Source organism: Giraffa tippelskirchi, chromosome 6, assembly GCF_054371585.1.
Source record: "Giraffa tippelskirchi isolate mGirTip1 chromosome 6, T2T-mGirTip1v1.2.pri, whole genome shotgun sequence".
Classification (NCBI taxonomy): Eukaryota; Metazoa; Chordata; class Mammalia; order Artiodactyla; family Giraffidae; genus Giraffa; species Giraffa tippelskirchi.
Genome location: NC_137280.1, coordinates 105,907,331 through 105,927,263, shown reverse-complemented (window position 1 = coordinate 105,927,263; position 19,933 = coordinate 105,907,331). Strand labels below are relative to the sequence as shown.

General features: G+C 36.4%; 1 protein-coding gene across 47 annotated transcripts in view; it reads left to right on the top strand.

Moving 5' to 3' along the window:
* CSNK1G3 (casein kinase 1 gamma 3) overlaps window positions 1-19,933 on the top strand; it is a 118,516-nt gene that overhangs the window by 39,961 nt on the left and 58,622 nt on the right. For all 47 annotated transcript variants that reach the window (XM_081500336.1, XM_081500332.1, XM_081500325.1 and 44 more), the window contains 2 exons: window positions 6,495-6,535; window positions 11,797-11,866. In XM_081500336.1, coding sequence (XP_081356462.1) covers window positions 6,495-6,535; window positions 11,797-11,866 — 111 coding nt within the window. The remainder of the gene's footprint in view (window positions 1-6,494; window positions 6,536-11,796; window positions 11,867-19,933) is intronic.

Sequence of the window (19,933 nt, the reverse complement as noted above, 5' to 3'; positions counted from 1 at the left end):
CTGGAGAAACTGTCCACTGAAGGCTAACAGAGTTATTCCAACTAGTCACTCCTAAGCTGTTTACCCTCCCCTATCTTGTTTTCCCTGCAGAAATACCAAAGCTCTTGGCCAAAGCTCTTCCCTTGCTCCTGTCTTTTACCACCTGACCAAAACATGATGTTCTTCTGTGACCCCTTCTTTAGTACCAGGAAAACTTTGTTTTTCTGAGCTGCTTCTGTGTCTCCTCTTGTAGCTGTGCCTGACTGACCATCACGTGAAAGAACAGAACAAGAGTGTTATATATTGTTTTATGAATTACCATATCTGAAGTAAGATATTATAAATTTTGATTAAGTAGACACAGAAGTTTTTATAACTTTTTATTTTTGTTTAAGAATTGTTTTGCTGAAAATTCTTCAGGCCTTACCGTATATATCAAGTAAATATACAGATTTGGGTGGATTCATCTTTTTTATGTTTATTGATTTTTCTACATTTACTAGCTGAAGCTTAAAATTTTTCTGAAAAAATGTAACAAGGAGTTGGCTGTGATGCTATAAGAAAGAGGTCCTAGCATACAGCGGTGTTAGGCAAAGTAGTTTCTTTCTTTTTCACATAACACAGGCCAGAAGGACAGCACCAAGGGCTGTCAGGGTATCTCTGCACCCTCAGTATGTGGCTTCAGTCTCGATGTGTGAGTTGTTGACTCCCACTGTTGCTGTCTCCCAGACACCCAGTTAGCAAGAAGAAAAGGGCCTGAAGATAACATGTTCATTCTTGCAAGTGGGCAGTGACATACCTTATGTTGAGTCATATTTAGAACTTAAAATCACATGTCTGCACCAAGTTGAAAGAGAGGCTAGAAATGTAGTCTAGCTGGACAACCATTTTAGGGCGTTCTTTTACTAAGGAAGGTCAACAGGGATATTTCAGTTGATTAGTAGTCTCTGATATAACCATATATGGAGTTTCTGTAGAACATAGTTTTATAATAATGACCATTCAAATATCCCAATATTGGTAAACCCATCTTTTCAAGTTCAGTATGGCACAAAGTACTATTGGGAACATCTTTTGAAATTGGATTAAAACTTCAGTGAACTGGAACCAGTTTACTTGGAGCCTTCTCTTAATTGGATTTCCTCCATGCACACACTCCTCTCTCTTGCTTGTATTGTACCCACAAACATATACTTTGTGCATTGAACATACATTGTTAGTTTGTTCATATATATACCAAATATGGATTTAAAAGCTGATTATTTAAGGGCATGTGTATACAAAGGGGATCATTGAAAAAGCAAGAGAGTTGCAGAAAAATTGCTGCTGCTGCTGCCGCTAAGTCGCTTTAGTCGTGTCCGACTCTGTGCGATCCCATAGACGTCAGCCCACCAGGCTCCCCCGTCCCTGGGATTCTCCAGGCAAGAACACTGGAGTGGGTTGCCAGTTCCTTCTCCACTGCATGAAAGTGAAAAGTGAAAGTGAAGTCACTCAGTTGTGTCCGACTCTTCGCGACCCCATGGACTGCAGCCCACCAGGCTCCTCCGTCCATGGGATTTTCCAGGTAAGAGTACTGGAGTGGGTTGTCATTGCCTTCTCTGAGAAAAATGTCTACTTCTGCTTTATTGACTACGCTAAAGCCTTTGACTGTGTGGATCACAATAAACTGGACAATTCTGAAAGAGAAGGGAATACTAGACCACCTGACCTGCCTCCTGAGAAATCTGTATGCAAGTCAATAAGCAACAGTTAGAACTGGACATGGAACAACAGACTGGTTCCAAATCAGGAAAGGAGTACATCAAGGCTGTATATTGTCACCCTGCTTTTTTATCTATGCAGAGTACATCATGAGAAATGCTGGACTGGATGAAGCACAAGCTGGAATCAAGTTTGCTGGGAGAAATATCAATAACCTTAGATATGCAGATGACACCACCCTTAAGGCAGAAAGCAAAGAAGAACTAAAGAGCCTCTTGATGAAAGTGAGAGAGGAGAGTGAAAAAGTTGGCTTAAAACTCAACATTCAGAAAACTAAGATCGTGGCATCCGGTCCCATCACTTCATGGCAAATAGATGGGGAAATAGTGACAGACTTCGTTTTTGGGGGTTCCAAAATCACTATAGACAGTGATTGCAGCCATGAAATTAAAAGACACTTGCTCCTTGGAAGAAAAGTTATGACCAACCTAGACGGCATATTAAAAAGCAGAGATATTACTTTGCCAAAAAAGGTCCATCTAGTCAAACCTATGGTTTTTCTAGAAATGTATGGATGTGAGAGTTGAACTATAAAGAAAGCTGAGCACCGAAGAATTGATGCTTTTGAACTGTGGTGTTGGAGAAGACTCTTGAGAGTCCCTTGGACTGCAAGGAGAGCCAACCAGTCCATCCTAAAGGAAATCAGTCCTGGGTGTTCATTGGAAGGACTGATGTTGAAGCTGAAACTCCAATACCTTGGCCACCTGATGGTGAAGAGCTGACTCATTTGAAAAGACCCTGATGCTGTGAAAGATTGAAGGTGGGAGGAAAAGGGGACAACAGAGGATGAGATGGTTGGATGGCATCACTGACTCAATGGACATGAGTTTGATCAACTCCGGGAGTTGATGATGAACAGGGAGGCCTGGCGTGCTGCAGTCCATGGAGTCGCAAAGAGTTGGACACAACTGAGTGAGTGAACTGAACTGAACTATGCAAAGTGACAAAAATGCATTGGTAGTATTCAATCATGGCTCATTTTTATAACCTTCAAAGTTCAGTGAAATTGCTAATATTCAAAAAAAGAAAATGCTTTTAGGATTTAGTGCTTTCTTCTGTAACTTAAAAGTAAGCATTTGACCATGTAAATGACAAGAACAATATTTTTAGAAGTATTTTGTTTATTTTCATTGTATGGAATCTGTTTAAGCTAACCTTTTGTCCTGTAAATATTTTTTCCCTATGTGGTTATGAATAAATATCATACACAATACAAAATAATTCTGAGAATATGATAATGTCTTGATGAAATATAAATTCCATTTTTAAACTAAAAATTTTTCCTTTGTTAGACAGTCAGGATTTAAGTGTTCCTCAAGATTTAAATTTTTCATTGTATCATTAAATTATTCACTAAGCCAATTTTATACATCGTGTATTCTTGAAAAAATATATGGTCACATCTAAATGCTGAACTAATTTGCTAAAAAAGGGTATGTTTTCTAAAATTTTTTTTAATTTATGGGCTCAGGAGTACTTTGGCTAGAGCTTAGCATACACCACTTAGGTGCTCCTATTAATCTCTGTCTTTGTGATCAGTGTAATAGGTTTATGAGACTTATGCTACTTAGCATTAGAATGAACATTTTTTCCCCACTCATTTTTACAAAACAAGAACAAAATTTGGAAGATCATTATAATATTTGTATGAACAAACACTACTGTACAGTGTTGGCAGTGGTTCTAACTGTTTTTGCCATGACATTCTTTGTCACAAGTAGTCTTGCTGTTTGGCCGTACAACTCATTGACTATAAGGCAATTTTGCCCTAAAGGGTAAGGTAACTGGTTGACAATTTGGTTTCAGTGCTCTAAAAGATAAAAAAAAAAAGGTTGACAGTTTGATTTTGAATGGTTGACAGTTCGGTTTCATTTCTCCATGGATGCAGTGCTTTCATGATTTTTTTTTTAATTTCATTTTATAATGGATTATAGTTTATTTACAATGCTGTGTTAGTTTCAGGTGTACAGGAGGTGATTTAGTTATATATACAGCCCCATCACCTCATGGTAAATAGAAAGGAAAAAGTGGAAGCAGTGACAGGTTTTCTTTCCTTGAGCTCCAAAATCACTTTGGGCAGTGCTGCAGCCATGAAATTAAAAGATGCTTACTCCTTGAAAGGAAAGCTGTGAGAAACCTAGACAGTGTATTTAAAAGCAGAGATATCCCTTTGTCGACAAAGGTTCATATGATCAAAACATGGAAATGAGAGTTGGACCATAAAGAAGGCTGAGTGCTGAAGAATTTATGCTTTCAAATCGTGGTGCTGGAGAAGACTCTTGAGAGTCCCTTGGACTGCAAGGAGATCAAACTAGTCAATCCTAAAGGAAATCAACCCTGAATATTCATTGGAAGGACTGATGCTGAAACCAAAGCTCCAATACTTTGGCCACCTGATGTGAAGAGCTGACTCATTGGAAAAGACCCTGATGCTGGGAAAGATTGAGGGCAAGAGGAGAAGAGGGCGGCTGAGGATGAGATGGTTAGATAGCGTCACTTACTAAATGGACATGAATTTCAGCAAACTCTGGGAGATAGTGAAGGACATGGAACCCTGGTGTGGTGCAGTCCATGGTGTTGCAAAAAGTTGGACACGACTTAGTGACTGAACAGCAACAACAACAACTTTGGCTAATTTAGATACAATTGCTTGTTCTCTAATGCCATCTTTACCAGGTTTATCATGCAATTAGAAATTGAAGGCTAAAGAAGAATCAAGCTCTTCGTGTCCCCCATCAAAGAAATGGTTACACGATTCCTGATGAGTGTTAAAAGTTTCTTGAAAATCGTCAAAATTTTTGCTGTTTGATAGTGGAGAACATGATGGAGACAGTTTTTGTATCTGGTACAGAATCTAGCTTAGTTGATCTGGTGAATTATAAGGAGTGGGCATGTGTTGGAACATTTAAATGTAGTGCAGTGATTTACTACCAGTTATATAGGTTACACCTGGAGGAGGAAATGGCAACCCACTCCAGTACTCTTGCCTGGAAAATCCCATGGATGGAGGAACCTGATAAGCTACAATCCATGGGGTTGCAAAGAGTCGGAGACAACTGAGCGACTTCACTTTCTCTCTATATATAGGTTACATGTATTGATAATCAATAGGAGTGTCCCTTGATTATTCATTTTATTTCCAGGGAAATCTGGGGAGACTTAGTGTAAATTTTTTTTATATCATAGAGAATTTAGGTCCAGTATGAGATCCTGAATCCTTAATGATTTACTTTGACAAAGAAAGTATCACCTTTTCTCAGATATACCATAATACAACTATTATCATGAATCTTTACAAATTTTAAATGTTTTTTATATTTTCATTTTTCACAATAAAGTCTTTAAAAGATTTTTTTTTTTTTACTAATTTTTCATGTGTCATTGTGTCCTTTTTAAAGTTTATTTAAAATTTTACTTTCCTTGTTTTTTATGGCAAAATTGCCTTGGGCCGTTAGCTGGGCTGTGAAATTGCTTGTGGCAAAGAGTCTTATGGTGAAAATACTGCTCACTGTGGCAGCATATCCAAGACTGAAATTTTGTCTGGAAGTTTTACTGCTATTCATCAGCTGCTGAATAAAATGAAGTTAGGAGTATTATTTTCGAAAAAATGGCATGTGTGAAAGTTGATGATTACTTATTTTATTCAGTAGTCAGTGTAACCAGGGCCATTTACTGTCACAGTTAAACACAACAACTATCATTGTTCTCTTTTTCTTCAGAAATTCAGAAATCAAATATTGTTCTATTTTTTTACCCTTTTAGCTATACTTGTAAAGAAGCACATGAATTTATGTATCAGATTATCTTTATATACCTAATTCTCTATAGTGGTGTACTTAAACTACAGATACTGACCCTGTGGAATTTTCTAGATTATTTTCAACTTGCTGGTGCCAATGATTAGAGTAATTTACTTGGATTCTTTATATATTAATTATGTTAAATCTTTATTCGGATTTGTCTTCTACCTGTTCTTTGTGTAGGTTTTTCGACTTAAAAAGGTTTAAAATGTTTTAAGCTATCAAATCTGTATAAAATCTTCTGATCTCTTAATCTTTTTCCATTTTTTTTTAATGCTCAAAAGTCTTCTATATACTGGCCTGATAAATATTTTTTCTTGTTTTATGGCTTATATCTAACTCTTAAAATAATGGAATTTAATTTGGTTTTAAGGTGAGTTGCTAATAACACTTCTTCCCCTCAAAGTAAATAACTAGTTTGTCCAAGCCAGTTATTGAATAGTATTTCTAAAATTTTATTTTATTTTAAATGTATTCTAGATTTTTCTATATATTTACTAGATAATGTAAGAGCCCTATTAAGATCACATCTGATAATAACAAAGGATTTAAAATGAGGTGGTGATTGAAAAAGGAATTGTGTAGTCTTGTTTCTATATACCGTTCTGGTTTTGAAACTTGGTTTGTTTGCCTATTGATTACTTCCTAAGTGGGACACAGTGTTCTAACAAAGTAAGAGTTTTTCTATTTTTTTTTTAAATAAATAGTCTAAAGTATTTCTTAGTCTTACTTTTTTCTCTGAATCCAGGTGAAATACTAAATGTTACTGAGTTGATCATAAATTTAAATATATCCCTGTTGTCAAAGTTTCTGCTAAATAGTTGGAAGCAAAAATCTATATTTTATTTAAATGTATCCTGTGCTTCTCCTCCTATCCCCCCAGAGCGGTTTTACAAAATATATCTTTAAAAATTCACTTCTGGTAGAATCTGACATTTCTCTTTCTTTTTCAAGGGAAAAATTTGTATACAAATGAATATGTGGCCATTAAATTGGTAAGTTCATGTTTCTTATTTTTCTTCAATTATTTTCTTGTTATTTCTCTAATGATTAAGTTGCATTTTCACTAGTTTTTTCCATACCATTTGTAACTTGTGTGTTTATTTGGCAAGTGCGAGGCATAACTGATCTTTTGTTATTAAGCTTCTAGCATCAACGTGCCCCTCAAGTGTATGGTAATGTATATGTAAGATATCTGTGTCTTTCTGTGTTACAATAACTTAATTCTTTTACTGTGGCAGCATTATAGAATTGAATTCTTAAAATTTGACACTGCCTCAAAGTTGAGGAAGCTGATGTACTGGCATTTTTAATATGATAGAAGTTAGAATGCAAGGTTTTTCTTCCTGATTCAAGCATTTGGACAAAAGCATCTTTAGTATTTAGGATTACATTATTTGAAAATATATTTCCAGGTAGCTTCCAAAATCTTTTCTGTTTGTGTTTTATGTTTGGTAAAACTGGGTCTTGCTTGACCTTCAGGGATTCAGAAATTCTTGATGTGGATAGAGGTTAGCCAGGTAAGCAAACTCTCAAGGGACTGATTTGAAGTCCTAAAGAAGCCTGGTATGACAGCTGTAAGGCAGCTTTTTTTTTTTTGTATAGTTGAGATCTGGGAATTTTTATGACATGTAACTTTCTTTTGGTGCAACTTTACTATTTGGTTTGCCAGCCAGGTTTCCCTGAGGTTGAGCATGGCTTGCTTGGTTTTCCCAGCCTGCCTGCCAGTCTTGATCTTGTTTCTGCCAATATAACCTCTGTTATTAGAGTAATGTGACTACAGAAGAGACTATTCAAGCAAGAGGCAAGTTGGAGAAATTGAAAAACAAAACTTTGGGGATAAGATAGAAAACTGTGCTTTAAGTTAAAAAGCACAGTTTAAGTATCTTTGTGAGTGTAAACCAAGTTTCACTGGAACAAATGCTGTCTATTTTTACTGGAAAATAAAAATGTGCAGTAGGGGTTGTGGTGCTACTGAGATGGGCTCACTGACATGTGAGTTGGGACTGGCATTTACCTGGCATGAGTTCATATAGGTTTAAGTTCTGGTCCTTGATTTTTATGACAGAAAATCTGGTTAGGTTGTCTCATTAAAATTGTCACTGTTAATCAGAACTAGATTCACAGTATTCATCAATTCACTCAGTCAATCAAGCTCTCAGGTGTATTTCAGAAGAGTTAATTTCTAACTTACAGTGGAGGTATTTTACCATTATGTGTCCAGAATGCCCACAACAGTATAAATCATGTTTTCTTTCTGTAGGCTGGTCTACAGAGAATATTAAGTTAAAATTACAAAAAAGAAATTTACAAGGTTCCCTCATGAGGGTGTAGTCAGGACAAGGGGAGTTAGTTTGTGTGAATCACAATAGGGAGGCCAGGATGCAAGGAGTGGGCACTGCTGACTTTTCTTTTCCCATGGTCTAGGCCAGTGGTCTAAGATACAGATATTGAATGGTGTTGGGAGTGGACATGGCACACTTGGATGGCAATACCTATATTCTTTGTTATTGATGGCTTGTAGTGAGTAGTTCCACTCACGGGAGCATGTGAATGATACTTAACTGATAGATTAAGGCAAATAAATCTTTATGTCAAAATAGGAGCTACACTAGGCTCACCTTTATTTGTCAATTTCAGTCATTAACTGGTGACCCTTAGCTCCAGTTATTTTCAGATTTGAAATTTGTTTACCCTGTTGACATCTTTGATACCTTAGTAAAAATGTACTATGCCATCTGTTAGCCTTCCTCTGTATACACATGTAAGTCACTTGTTTTAGTTTACCTTCATGCTGTATCACTGTTCCCATATATTTTTTTTTAATGTCAAGTTTTTTTGATTCTGGAACCTAAACTTATTTATTAATTTATTTTTGGCTAAACTGAGCCTTTGTTGCTATGCGAAGACATTCTCTAGTTGCTGTGAGCAGGGGCAGCTCTTTGTTGTGGTGCGTGGGCTTCTCATTGTGGTAGCTTCTCTTGCTACAGAGCATGAGCTCTAGATGAGCAGGCTTAAGTAGCTGTGGTGCATGGGCTCAGTAGTTGTGGCTCCCAGGCTCTAGAGCACAGCCTCAGTAGTTGTGGTGCATGGGCTTAGTTGCTCCACAGTATGTGGGATCTTCCCAGACAAGGGATCGAACCCACGTCCCCTGCATTGGCAGGTGGATTCTTTACCACTGAGCCAATGGGGAAGTCCCGTTATTTTTTTTTCTTTTTTTGTTTTCTGACATTATTTTTCTGCATTGATTTGTCCCTTATTAAAGTACAGTGATCAGAACGACATATAATAATGTTGATATTCAGTATTCTTTGGGAGAACTGGGAGTATTTTTATATCTATATGTGGTATTTTGAGGTTGAAGTATGGTATAGAGTTATGCTTGCCTCAGATTCATCCAAAAATATATTGGCAGGACAAAATTTTTCATATAAACTGTTGAACCATGGTTGGTACTTAGTTTCCTGAATATTTGCATGTGTGTGTGTGTATGTATTTATATGTGTGTTGTATGTATATACATATATATTAAAAATGTCCTTATATATTTTTTCTATCTTATATGTTTGTCTGTTTGTATCTGTTGTCTCTGTTTATAGAAAACCACATAATTTTGTTCAGAATCTGCCTTAAAAGTAACCACTTGAAAATGTTGTACTTGTATACCTTCAGTACTATCTTATTTTTATACCTTGGTACAAAGGCATTATTTGATGACAGTGGTGTTCATTCAGAGAGCAAACTTTAGTGACTAATTTCAGTTTTGTTATATATCCCATATAAAGGTTTACATACTTATTTAATGTTACCCTAGTTCATATTGATAGTTTGCTTCAGGTTAATTTGTTAACTTGATTTCAGTCACCACTCTCATATCTTGTTTGTTCAGTTCAGTTCAGTTGCTCAGTCATGACTCTTTCTGACTGTTTGCGACTCCATGGACTGCAGCACGCCAGGCTTCCCTGTGCATCACCAACTCCCGAAGCCTGCTCAAACTCATGTCCATTGAGTTGGTGATGCCATCCAACCATCTCATCCTCTGTCACCCCCTTCTCCTCCTGCCTCCTGTCATACAACAAATGACAGGTTATTATGTATCTTGTTTATAGTTATATAATAACCTGTCATTCATGAATAATGAAAAATTCATCCTATGGTGAGGTGACTTCTTGTATGGTGGCACAATAAAATTTTAGTGCTAGTAAAGTATTGGAATCAAGCTGAACTGACTCTACTGAATTAGATCTGGGTTTCTGTTTTTACCTAGGGAATATTAGTGATTGAGTGAATTATGTATTTTACTTGTGATTGTCTACTTGGGTATCTTTTTACTATATCTTATGGTTATATACTTTAATATAGTTAACTAAAGAATTCCACTGTATGGAAGGGGCTGTTTTAAGTCATATATATGTGTGTAGAAATAAAATGAGAAAATATTTTATCTGTCTTTTGTAAATGAGGGAACTGAAAAGTACAAAAAGATTAAGTAAATCTAGCAAGTAGTGAATTTATGATTCACACCCAGCACAATTTAATTTCAGCGCCTCTACCTTTACCCTACCATCCTGCCTCTCAAGAACTAAGTTGATTGTTTTCTCTTATAATAATCTTTATGATTATAATTGTTCCACTGGGATTTTACAGCTTCCTTATTTGAAGTCTTTGTCATTGGTTCTTTCATTACAATATGTCCAAGTATAAATTTCTTTTTAGTTACTCTGTTTGGGATTCACATTCCTCTTGACTCTCTGGTTTGTTATCTTTCATCAGTTCTCGCATTTATTTCTTCAGTTATTGCCTCTGCTCGCTTTTCTTTCTCTTTTCCTTATCAAATGCATATTAGTACTCATTATATTGTCCAGCTCTTTAATCTTTTTTCTGTGTTTTCTGTTTTTCTTCCTGCATAATGCATTTTGTATAATTTATATAAATGCATTCTACAGAATTTTCTCATTCTTTAGATATTTTTCTGTTCCCAGTTTCCAAATTCTCTTTGCAGTTGTGTTAGTGTGTTGACAGATTGGCTTTAAATTTTGGTTATTTTGTTTTTTTTGTACTTTGTGAAGTTTTGTTGGTTTTGTTTAAATTTTGTTAGCTTGTTATATACTTTTCTGTTGGATCTTGTTCAGTTTTCCTGTGTTATTACTCTGTTATAGTTTTGTTTCCTACAAATATTTTCATACATTTATATCTTAAATCTACTTTGCTTCTGTTTATGTTCTATGAGTGTGTGTGTGTTTGTCTGTGTAGGTATAAATACCAAAAACATGATGTTGAATGAAAAGTCAGACATATACATATAAAACATATCGTACAATCTCATTTGCATGAAATCCAACAACAGACAAAACAAATCAAAAGATGATAGAGGTCTAAGAGAAGGGTAACAGAAAAGCACTAAAGACTTTTTGAGCTAGTGGTTGCAATTTACAAAGCTCATGAGCCTAATATTTAGAAATTGTGTGTTTTACTCTAAGCTGTACTCCACCTACGGAGAAGGCAATGGCACCCCACTCCAGTACTCTTGCCTGGAAAATCCAATGGATGGAGGAGCCTGGTAGGCTACAGTCCATGGGGTCGCTAAGAGTCGGACACGACTGAGCGACTTCACTTTCACTTTTCCCTTTCATGCACTGGAGAAGGAAATGGCAACCCACTCCAGTGTTCTTGCCTGGAGAATCCCAGGGACGGCAGAGCCTGGTGGGCTGCCGTCTCTGGGGTCACACAGAGTCGGACATGACTGAAGTGACTTAGCAGCAGCAGTACTCCACCTAAAATTTTTAAAAATGTATTTTTGCTACTGTCAGAATTTTTCCCATCTCCATCGTTGTTCTTTTTTACTTTTCTGTAATGTCACTTTAACCCAGAACCTTTCCATCAGAAATATATAGTGTAGAGGGCACAGTAATTCCTGGGAAGAGGAGAAATAGAATCAGGGCCATCATTGTCTTAGTCAAGAATGTTCACAGTATACTTTTCTTCAGGGTCAAAGAGTCAAACATAGAGTTCCCTAATGCTTGTCTAATAGCCACTTAACCTTGTGTATGTTTATGGCATTTATTTATTTTACATAGTACTTAAAGTTGATTATTATCTGGATTTAACCTTAGGGAGACAAGGATACCTAATAGAGTGTTACACTACATAAGAGTTGACGTCAAGATTTGTAACGTTCATAATAATTGGGGCCTAGTGACACTTTAATAACTTAAATATTTTTTATTTTTGCTTTTTTTTTTTTTTTTTAAAACAGGAGCCCATGAAATCCAGAGCACCACAGCTACATTTGGAATACAGATTCTACAAGCAGTTAGGATCTGGAGGTAAAGTCTTAAATTAATTTTCAAATTTGTAATAAAATGAATTGTCATGATAGTAACTCTAGTTTCAAGGAATACTATGTTAAATTTAGTTAAAAGTAATACTTCTTAAGGCTATGCTTAGTAGGTTATTTTCTTACTCACTCGAGTCTTCCCTTTTTATTTTAAATATGCCATTTTTGGAGCTTTTTGTGTTGGTACCAATAGAAATAGAGAACATTGTGAAAAAATTTAATTGGGGAATATAAAGTTCATATAGTTTCCAGACTCTTAGCCTTTTTGGTGGTATTGTGGTTACTGAAATGACTTAATGACATAGTAGTAGGCTGAAAAATGGCCCCTTAAAAGATATCCATATCACATTCCCTAGAATCTATAAATGTGACATTATAGCAAAGACTTTGCAGGTATGAATAAGTCAAGGATCTTGAGATTAAAGATTATTTTGGGTTATCTCAGTTCAGTTCAGTTGTGCAGTCTTGTCCGACTCTTTGCGACCCCATGGACTACAGCACATGGGTTATCTGGGTGGCCCCAAATGCACAGTAAAAGACAGTCAGAGGAACAGTTTACGTAACAGAAGAGAAGCTAAGTGGCCACGGAGGCCAAGATTGGAGTGATATGGCCAATAAGCCAAAGAATCCTGAAATCCTGGTGTAGGATTGTCTCGTAGAACCTCTTTGATTCAGCCTGTTGAAAGTGATTCCAAATTTTTGGCCTCCAGAATGATGAGAAAATAAATTTCTATTATTTTAAGCCACAAATGTGTAGTAATTACAGTGGCTGTAGGAAATTAATACCAGTGTAGTTTTACATAAACTCTAAATCTAAGTGAGAATGGATATTTTGTTCCATTGGAAAAAAACTAATGAGAAAATTTCCTCTTTTATGTTGTATTTACTTTACGTTAACGTTTCTCTCAGCTCCACTTTTCATTTCTGTTCTACTAACTGTAATGATTTTTATATGTACAATGTCTTACCAAGTAAGGATATTTTGTTTTCCCAGATTTAATAAAATGGAATTTTTTCATGTGTCTTTTTGTTAAGCTCATGTTTACCTTCTGCTTGGTAGAGCTGTACATTTCTTAATACATTATCAATTTTGCATTCTTTTCTTTTTCCTTAGAGCATGCTTTCTAAATGAGTCATCATTGTGGGGACACTAAATTGACATTTTGTAATAATGGTTTTATCATTATAAACTTTCTATAGTGTGTGTTTGAGTCTGATACAGACAGTCCTCCAGGACTTATCAAAATTATCAGTGACAATTGAGATTTAAATGATAAGGGGATACAGTTAGTTATATGTGAAACTATACATGTTAGTTAGGACTAGTAAGTGACAGAAAGCCCTAAGAAGCTAAGTAGGGGGGAAAAAAAGGAGTTTATTGACCACGTACTGTAAATTCAAGGAAAAGACTTGTTTATAAGACATTGCAGTACTGTCACCAGAGACATTCTTTAATTTGTCTCTATGCTCTGTATGTGTGTCTGTGTGTAAGCAAATGCGTAAGCTTTGTTCTCTGATTGGCCCTTCTTATGAAATGACAGAGAAGCTTATCAACAGCCTAGCTTAGCACTTCTAAAAGTATCTCTTAACTGAAAATTTCAACAAAAGTTCTAGAACTGAAGTGGGAAGGGAGGGATAGTTAGGGATTTTAGGAAGGTCATGTGCATACTGCTGTATTTAAAATGGATAACCAACAAAGACCTACTGTATAGCACATGGACTCTGCTCGGTGTTATGTGCCAGCCTGGATGGATGGGGGTTTGGGAGAGAATGGATGGGGGTTTGGGAGAGAATGGACGCATATATACATATGGCTGAGTCCTTCACTGTTCACCTGAAATTACCACAGCATTGTTAATTGGGTAAAAGTTTAAACTTTGGGAAAAGTTATAGCACCCAAAAAATAAAAGTTCTAGGACTGAATCGTACTTATTTTGTATCTAGTGATTTAATCACTGTGAATTTGATTGCCCAGTCTTGCATCTTGTGCTCATCTCAGGCACTTCCTGAAATCCAGGGGCCGAGAATAGGGAGAGGTGGTTGTCTCATGGGAAACTGAGATGTTACCAGAAGAAGGAAGATTGGATGCTGGGGACCATGTGTTGAGAACTGCTGAGAACTGCTGAGCTAGGAGTATAAGCATTTGTGCTAAAAGTTAAGAATGCCTGAAAGCAACAAATTTCCTTGGAAAAGAACATAACCTATGTGATAATTCTATAGTTAGTTTTTCTAATCAGACTTCAGTTTTTCTTGATCAGATCTGTAGAGTTTAAAGAATGTTGGTATTGATGTGCGTGCACTCTAAGTTGCTTCAGTCATGTCTGACTCTGTGCAACCCTGTGGACTGTAGCCCTCCAGGCTCCTCTGTCCGTGGGGATTCTCCAGGCAAGAATACTGGAGTGGGTTGCCGTGTCAAGAATACTGGAGTGGGTTACCGTGTCCTCCTTAGGGGATCTTCCCGACCCAGGGATCAAACCCATGTCTCTTATGTTTCCTGCATTGGCAGATGGGTTCTTTACCACTACTTCTGTTCTAATCCTTCCTACATGAACAATAGTGGACCTGAAAATGGAAAGAAACATCATGACAATAATTCTTTTAATAACATGCTTAACCATTGCCCACCTATAGGGAACTGAAGTACCAAGCAGTATTAAGAGTGTAGGATCTCCATATGTTATTTTGTGACTTACTTGATGGTGTTTTATCACATAAGTGAAATGCTGAAATATAAAATGAAGTGTTAAATTTATTTTGGGAGAGAGATGGTGCAATTGTACTTTCACTAGTGTGTGAATTTTGTATTCTTACCCATTCTTGAGTGTTTCTTGGGAAAAAATATACTTGTCTCCAATGTTGGAAATGCTAATAAGCATCACTGAAAATTAGTGATGTTAGAAGTTACCAGAGTAACTTTTGTCAGCCCACAGTCGATGACTTTTTGTGGTAGTCTCAAAAATGCTTTTAGAACAATTGAAATTGGGTGGACTCTAAGTTTATAGTTGAAAGTTCACTGGATATAAAAACAAATAAAAAGCTTGCTTTTGCCCATTGAGTTGGATTGTGTTCATGCTTTTCAGTAGCCAAAAAACTTTGATAAAGAGACACAGCTAGTAACTTAAAACCTCATTACTCTCTGTTCTCAACCATCTCTCCAGAGCCTCTCTTCTTTCTTGCCCTCTTGTCCCTCACCTCTCCCTTCTGGTCTTGCGTATCATATTTATCTTGCTGTGGTTGCGTTGTTTTATTTGGTGCTTGTTTAGGGTACTCCCTATCCCCTGTTTATTAGTTGCAGCTTTTCCTAATTCATAGCAATTTGATTTGTTTGCTCATTGTTAGAAAACTGCCCAGCCATGTCCTGGGAAATGGAATTTTAGTTTGGTTTTTACAGTGCTTGCTTTTTGCTTTGTACTCTTGATTTTAAAAAGATATGTAACTCTGATCCTGTACTTCAATGACAGAATTTGTGTTGAAATACATTATCCATTCTATTAGTAGTTATGTAAGAAGTTTTTGCATTCATTGACTCATGAAGCAATATGTATTTCAAAGAGTTATTTAGAGTTAGATCATTTTTTTTTTCACCAAAGATCTGTGCTGAGTCATTTTAAGGTAAAATTATGTTGAATGATAAAGCTGAGGTATTTTTATTCAGATTGGAGACTAAATATTTAATTTACTCAGTGAAATGTAATGCTGTTTATGGAATTTAGCCATCTTGGATAAGGTAGAGATAAATATTTTTGAGACTCTTTGAAACCATTAAAGAAAGGAAGTTTTGAAGAAAATGGAAGCAGTTCTCATTTGTTCCTTTATTGATCTCTTTCTCAGTATTATTTTAGAAAGCCAAAGATATATTATGTGTATACCTTGCTTGAACGTACATGTACAACTGCCAACAATGAGTTGGCTTATATGAATTCACTTACATACACGTCTTTTCAATTCAGAAATTCTATGTGAATAGATATGAATTTTGAGTTATGCCTAATAGTCATGTTTGAACAGAGGAGACTTAAAGGTTGGGAAAAAAGAAAAGTTGGTGATTTGGATAGCAGAACTGGGGTAGAAAACTTTGAAATGCAGCCTTAGAACAGAGTAGCAAGGCAGAGTAAATCTGGGCCTTAGAATGGGAGGTGTGGTGGGGAGGGAGAGGAAGGCAAAATTACATTATATGGTGGCGGAGTCTGAACACTACACAGCTGATCTGGAACAGTGTGGGTCCACTTATACATGGATTCTTTTCAGTAGTAAGTACTACTTCCCCAGTGGGCTTCCCTGGTGGCTCAGACAGTAAAGAATCTGCCCGCAATGCAAGAGACCCAGGTTCCATCCCTGGGTCTGGAAGATCCCCTGGAGAAGGGAATGGCTACCCACTCCAGTATTACTGCCTGGAGAATTCCATGGACAGAGGAGCCTAACAGGCTACAGCCTATGGGATCACAAAGAGTCAGACAAGACTGAATGACTAACACTTTCACTACAATACTACATGATATAAGGTTGGTTGAATGTGAGGATGTGGAACCACAGACACAAAGGATCCGAAACATGTATATGGAGGGCCGACTATGAGTTACATGTGGATTTTTGTGCAGTGGGGTCAGTGCCCCTAACTCCTGTGTTTTTCAAGGGTCAGTTCTTTGCTTGCTTCCAAGGAGCTCCAAAATGAAGTTCATGGTTAATAAGAATAGAAGTAAGGCTTTATAACTTTGAATATTAGGGAGAGTGTTTGAGAAATACTTACTCAGTTACAGTTAATACTTGGATTAAACAAATGTGGCCTAAATCTTTTTCCAATTCGTTTTTCTTTGTCGTCCCTGAAGAGCTTTCTTTTTTAAGTTATTAAAAGTTTCAGATGTGCAGCATTATAATTTGACATCTGTATAGGCATTCCTTGCTTTGTTGGGCTTTACCAGTATTTTTTTTTTTAATTACAAATTGAAAGTTTGTGGCAACCCTACAAAGAGCAAGTCCTTGGTGTCCTTTTTCTAACAGCCTCTGCTCATTTCATGTCTTTGTGTCACATTTGGACAATTTTCACAGTATTTTTGACTTTTCTGAATGGGAGCTTCCCTTGTAGCTCAGTTGGTAAAGAATCTGCCTATAATGCAGGAGACCTGGGTTCGATTTCTGTGTCGGGAAGATCTCCTGGAGAAGGAAATAACAGCCCACTCAGTATTCTTTCCTGGAGAATCCTATAGACAGAGGAGCCTGGCAGGCTACAGTCCATGGGGGTCTCAAGAGTCTGACCTGACTGACCAACCAAACCACCACCGTGGAACTTTTCCATTATTATTATGTTTGTTCTGGTGAACTATGTTCAGTGATCTTTGATGTTACTATCACAACTTGCTGAAGGGTTAGATGATGGTTAGCAGTTTTTAGCCGTAAATGGTTTTTAAGTTAAGGTGCGTACATTGTATTTTTAGACATAATGCTACAGTATACTTAATAGACTTCAGTATAGTGTAAACATAACTTCTATATGCACCAAGAAACCAAAAAATTGTTTAAATTTATTTTGATGTTCCCATTATTGCAGTGGTCTGGAACTGAACCCAGAATATGTCCTAAGTATGCCTGTACACACTACAAAGTGATCATCACCACATTTCTATTTACCATCCATCACTGTACAGCTGACTCCCCTTAACCCCTTTCACTTATTCCCCCAACTCCCTTTCCCTCTGGTAACCACTAAGCTAATTTCTACATCTGTGAGTTTGTTTTTGATTTATTTTGTGTATTCATTCATTTTGTTTTTTTTTTAGATCCCACACATGAGTAACATTTTGTGGCATTTGTCTTGTTTGCTTAACTTATTTCACTTAGCATAAAACTTTCAGTGTCCATCCATGTTGTCACAAATGGCAGGATTTCATTCTTTTTTTGTGGTGGAGTCGTATTCCTTCATGTATATGTACCACATCTTCTTTATCCATTCATGCATCCATGAACACTTAGGTTATTTCTGTTTCTTGGCCATTGTAAATAATGCTGCAGTATTTAGGGGTTCATGTGTCTTTTAACATTGTGTTGTGTTCTTTGGATAATACCTAGAAGTGGAAATAGCTGGGTCAGATGGTAGTTCTATTCTTAATTTTTTGAGGACTCTCATTGCTATTTCCCATATGACTGCACCAATTTTCAGTCCCACTAACAGTGTACCAAGGGTTCCCTTTATCCACATCCTCTCCAATATTTGTTTTTTTTTTTCTTATTGATGATAGCCATTCTAACAGGTGTGAGATCTTTCATTGTGGTTTTGAGTTGCATTTCCCTCATAATTAGTGATGTTGAACATCTTTTCCTGTGCCTTTTGATGTGTCTTTAGAAAAATACCTGTTCAGATCCTCTGCCCATTTTTTTAAACCATAAATGGATTTTTCAAATTCAGTCATAAATTGAATTTTGTGAGTCTGCTGAGATAATCGTGTAATTTTTATCCTTCATTTTGTTAATATAGTGTATCATGTTGATAGACTTGCAGATGTTAAACATTCTTGCATCCCTGGAATTAATCCCACTTGATCATGATGTATGATTCTTTTAATGTATTGCTGGATTTGGTTTGCTAATATTTTGTTGAGGATTTTTGCAGCTTTGTTCATCAAGGATGTGTGTGCTCAGTCGCTGAGTTGTGTCCAACTCTTTGTGACCCCGTGGACTGTAGTTCGTCAGGCTCCTCTGTCCATCGAATTTTCCAGGCAAGAATACTGGAGTGGGTTGCCATTTCCTACTCCAGAGGGTCTTCCTGACCCAGAGATCAAACCCGAGTCTCCTGTGGCTCCTGCATTGGCAGGTGGATTCTTTACCACTGTGCCACCTGGGGAGCCCTCATCAAGGATATTGGCCTGTAGTTTTTTTTTAATGGGGGTCATTGTTTGGTTTTGGTATCAGGGTAATGCTGTCTTCCTGAGATGTGTTTGGAAGGTTTTCTTCCTCTTCAGTTTTTGGGAAGAGTTTGAGAAGATTTGGTGTTAAATCTTTTGAATGTTTTGAATGATTTACTGATGAAAGCCATCTGATCCTAGATTTGAGTTTATTGGGAACTTTTTGATTATTCTTTGAGTCTCCTTACTGGTAGTTATTCTATTCAAATTATCTGTTTCTTCATGATTCAGTCTTGGGAGCTTGTATGTTTCTAGGAATTTTCCATTCTTTTCTAAGTTGTCTATTGATATATAACTGTTCATAGTGGTTTCATAATTTTTTGTGTTTCTGTTGTATCATTTGTAATTTCTCCTCTTACAGTTTGATTTTGTTTGAGTCCTCTTTTTCTTTTTAAGGTTAATCTAGCCAAAGATTTGTCACTTTTATCTGTTCAAACAACTAGCTCTTGTTTCATTCATCTTTTGTATTGTTTTTTAAATGTCTTTCATTTATTTCCCCTCATATCTTTATTATTTCCTTCTGTCTAATTTTGGGCTTCATTTATTCTTTTTGTTTCCTTTAGGTGTAAAGTTATATTATTTATTTTGGATTTTTCTTGCTTCTTGAGGTAGGCCTGTATTGCTGTGGCCTTTCTTCTTTGAACTGCTTATGCTGCATCCCATGGATTTTGGTATGTTGTTACTCTGCTTTCACTTGTCTCTAGGTATTTTTAAATTTCTTCATTGACCTATTGGTTGTTTGGTACATGTTGTTTATTAATTTCTATGATTTTGTGCTTTGTGGTTGATATTTAGTTTCATAGAATTGTGGTTGGAGAATATGCTTGATATGATGTCAGCTTTTCTGAATTTATTCTGAGACTTTGTGACCTAATATATGATCTGTCTTGGAGAATGTTTCATGTGCACTTGAAAAGAATGTATATTTTGGTGCTTTTGGATGGAATGTTCTATATATTAAGTCCATGGAATCTAATACAGGATTTAAATTTGTTTTCTTTTTGATTATTTTTTTCTGGGTGATCTATCCATTGATGTAAGTAGGGTGTTAAAGTCCTCTACTATTATTGCTTGCTTTCAATTTCTCCTTTAGGTTTGTTAATATTTGAGTTGTATATCTTAGTCCTCCTCTACTAGATGCATATACATTTATAAATGTT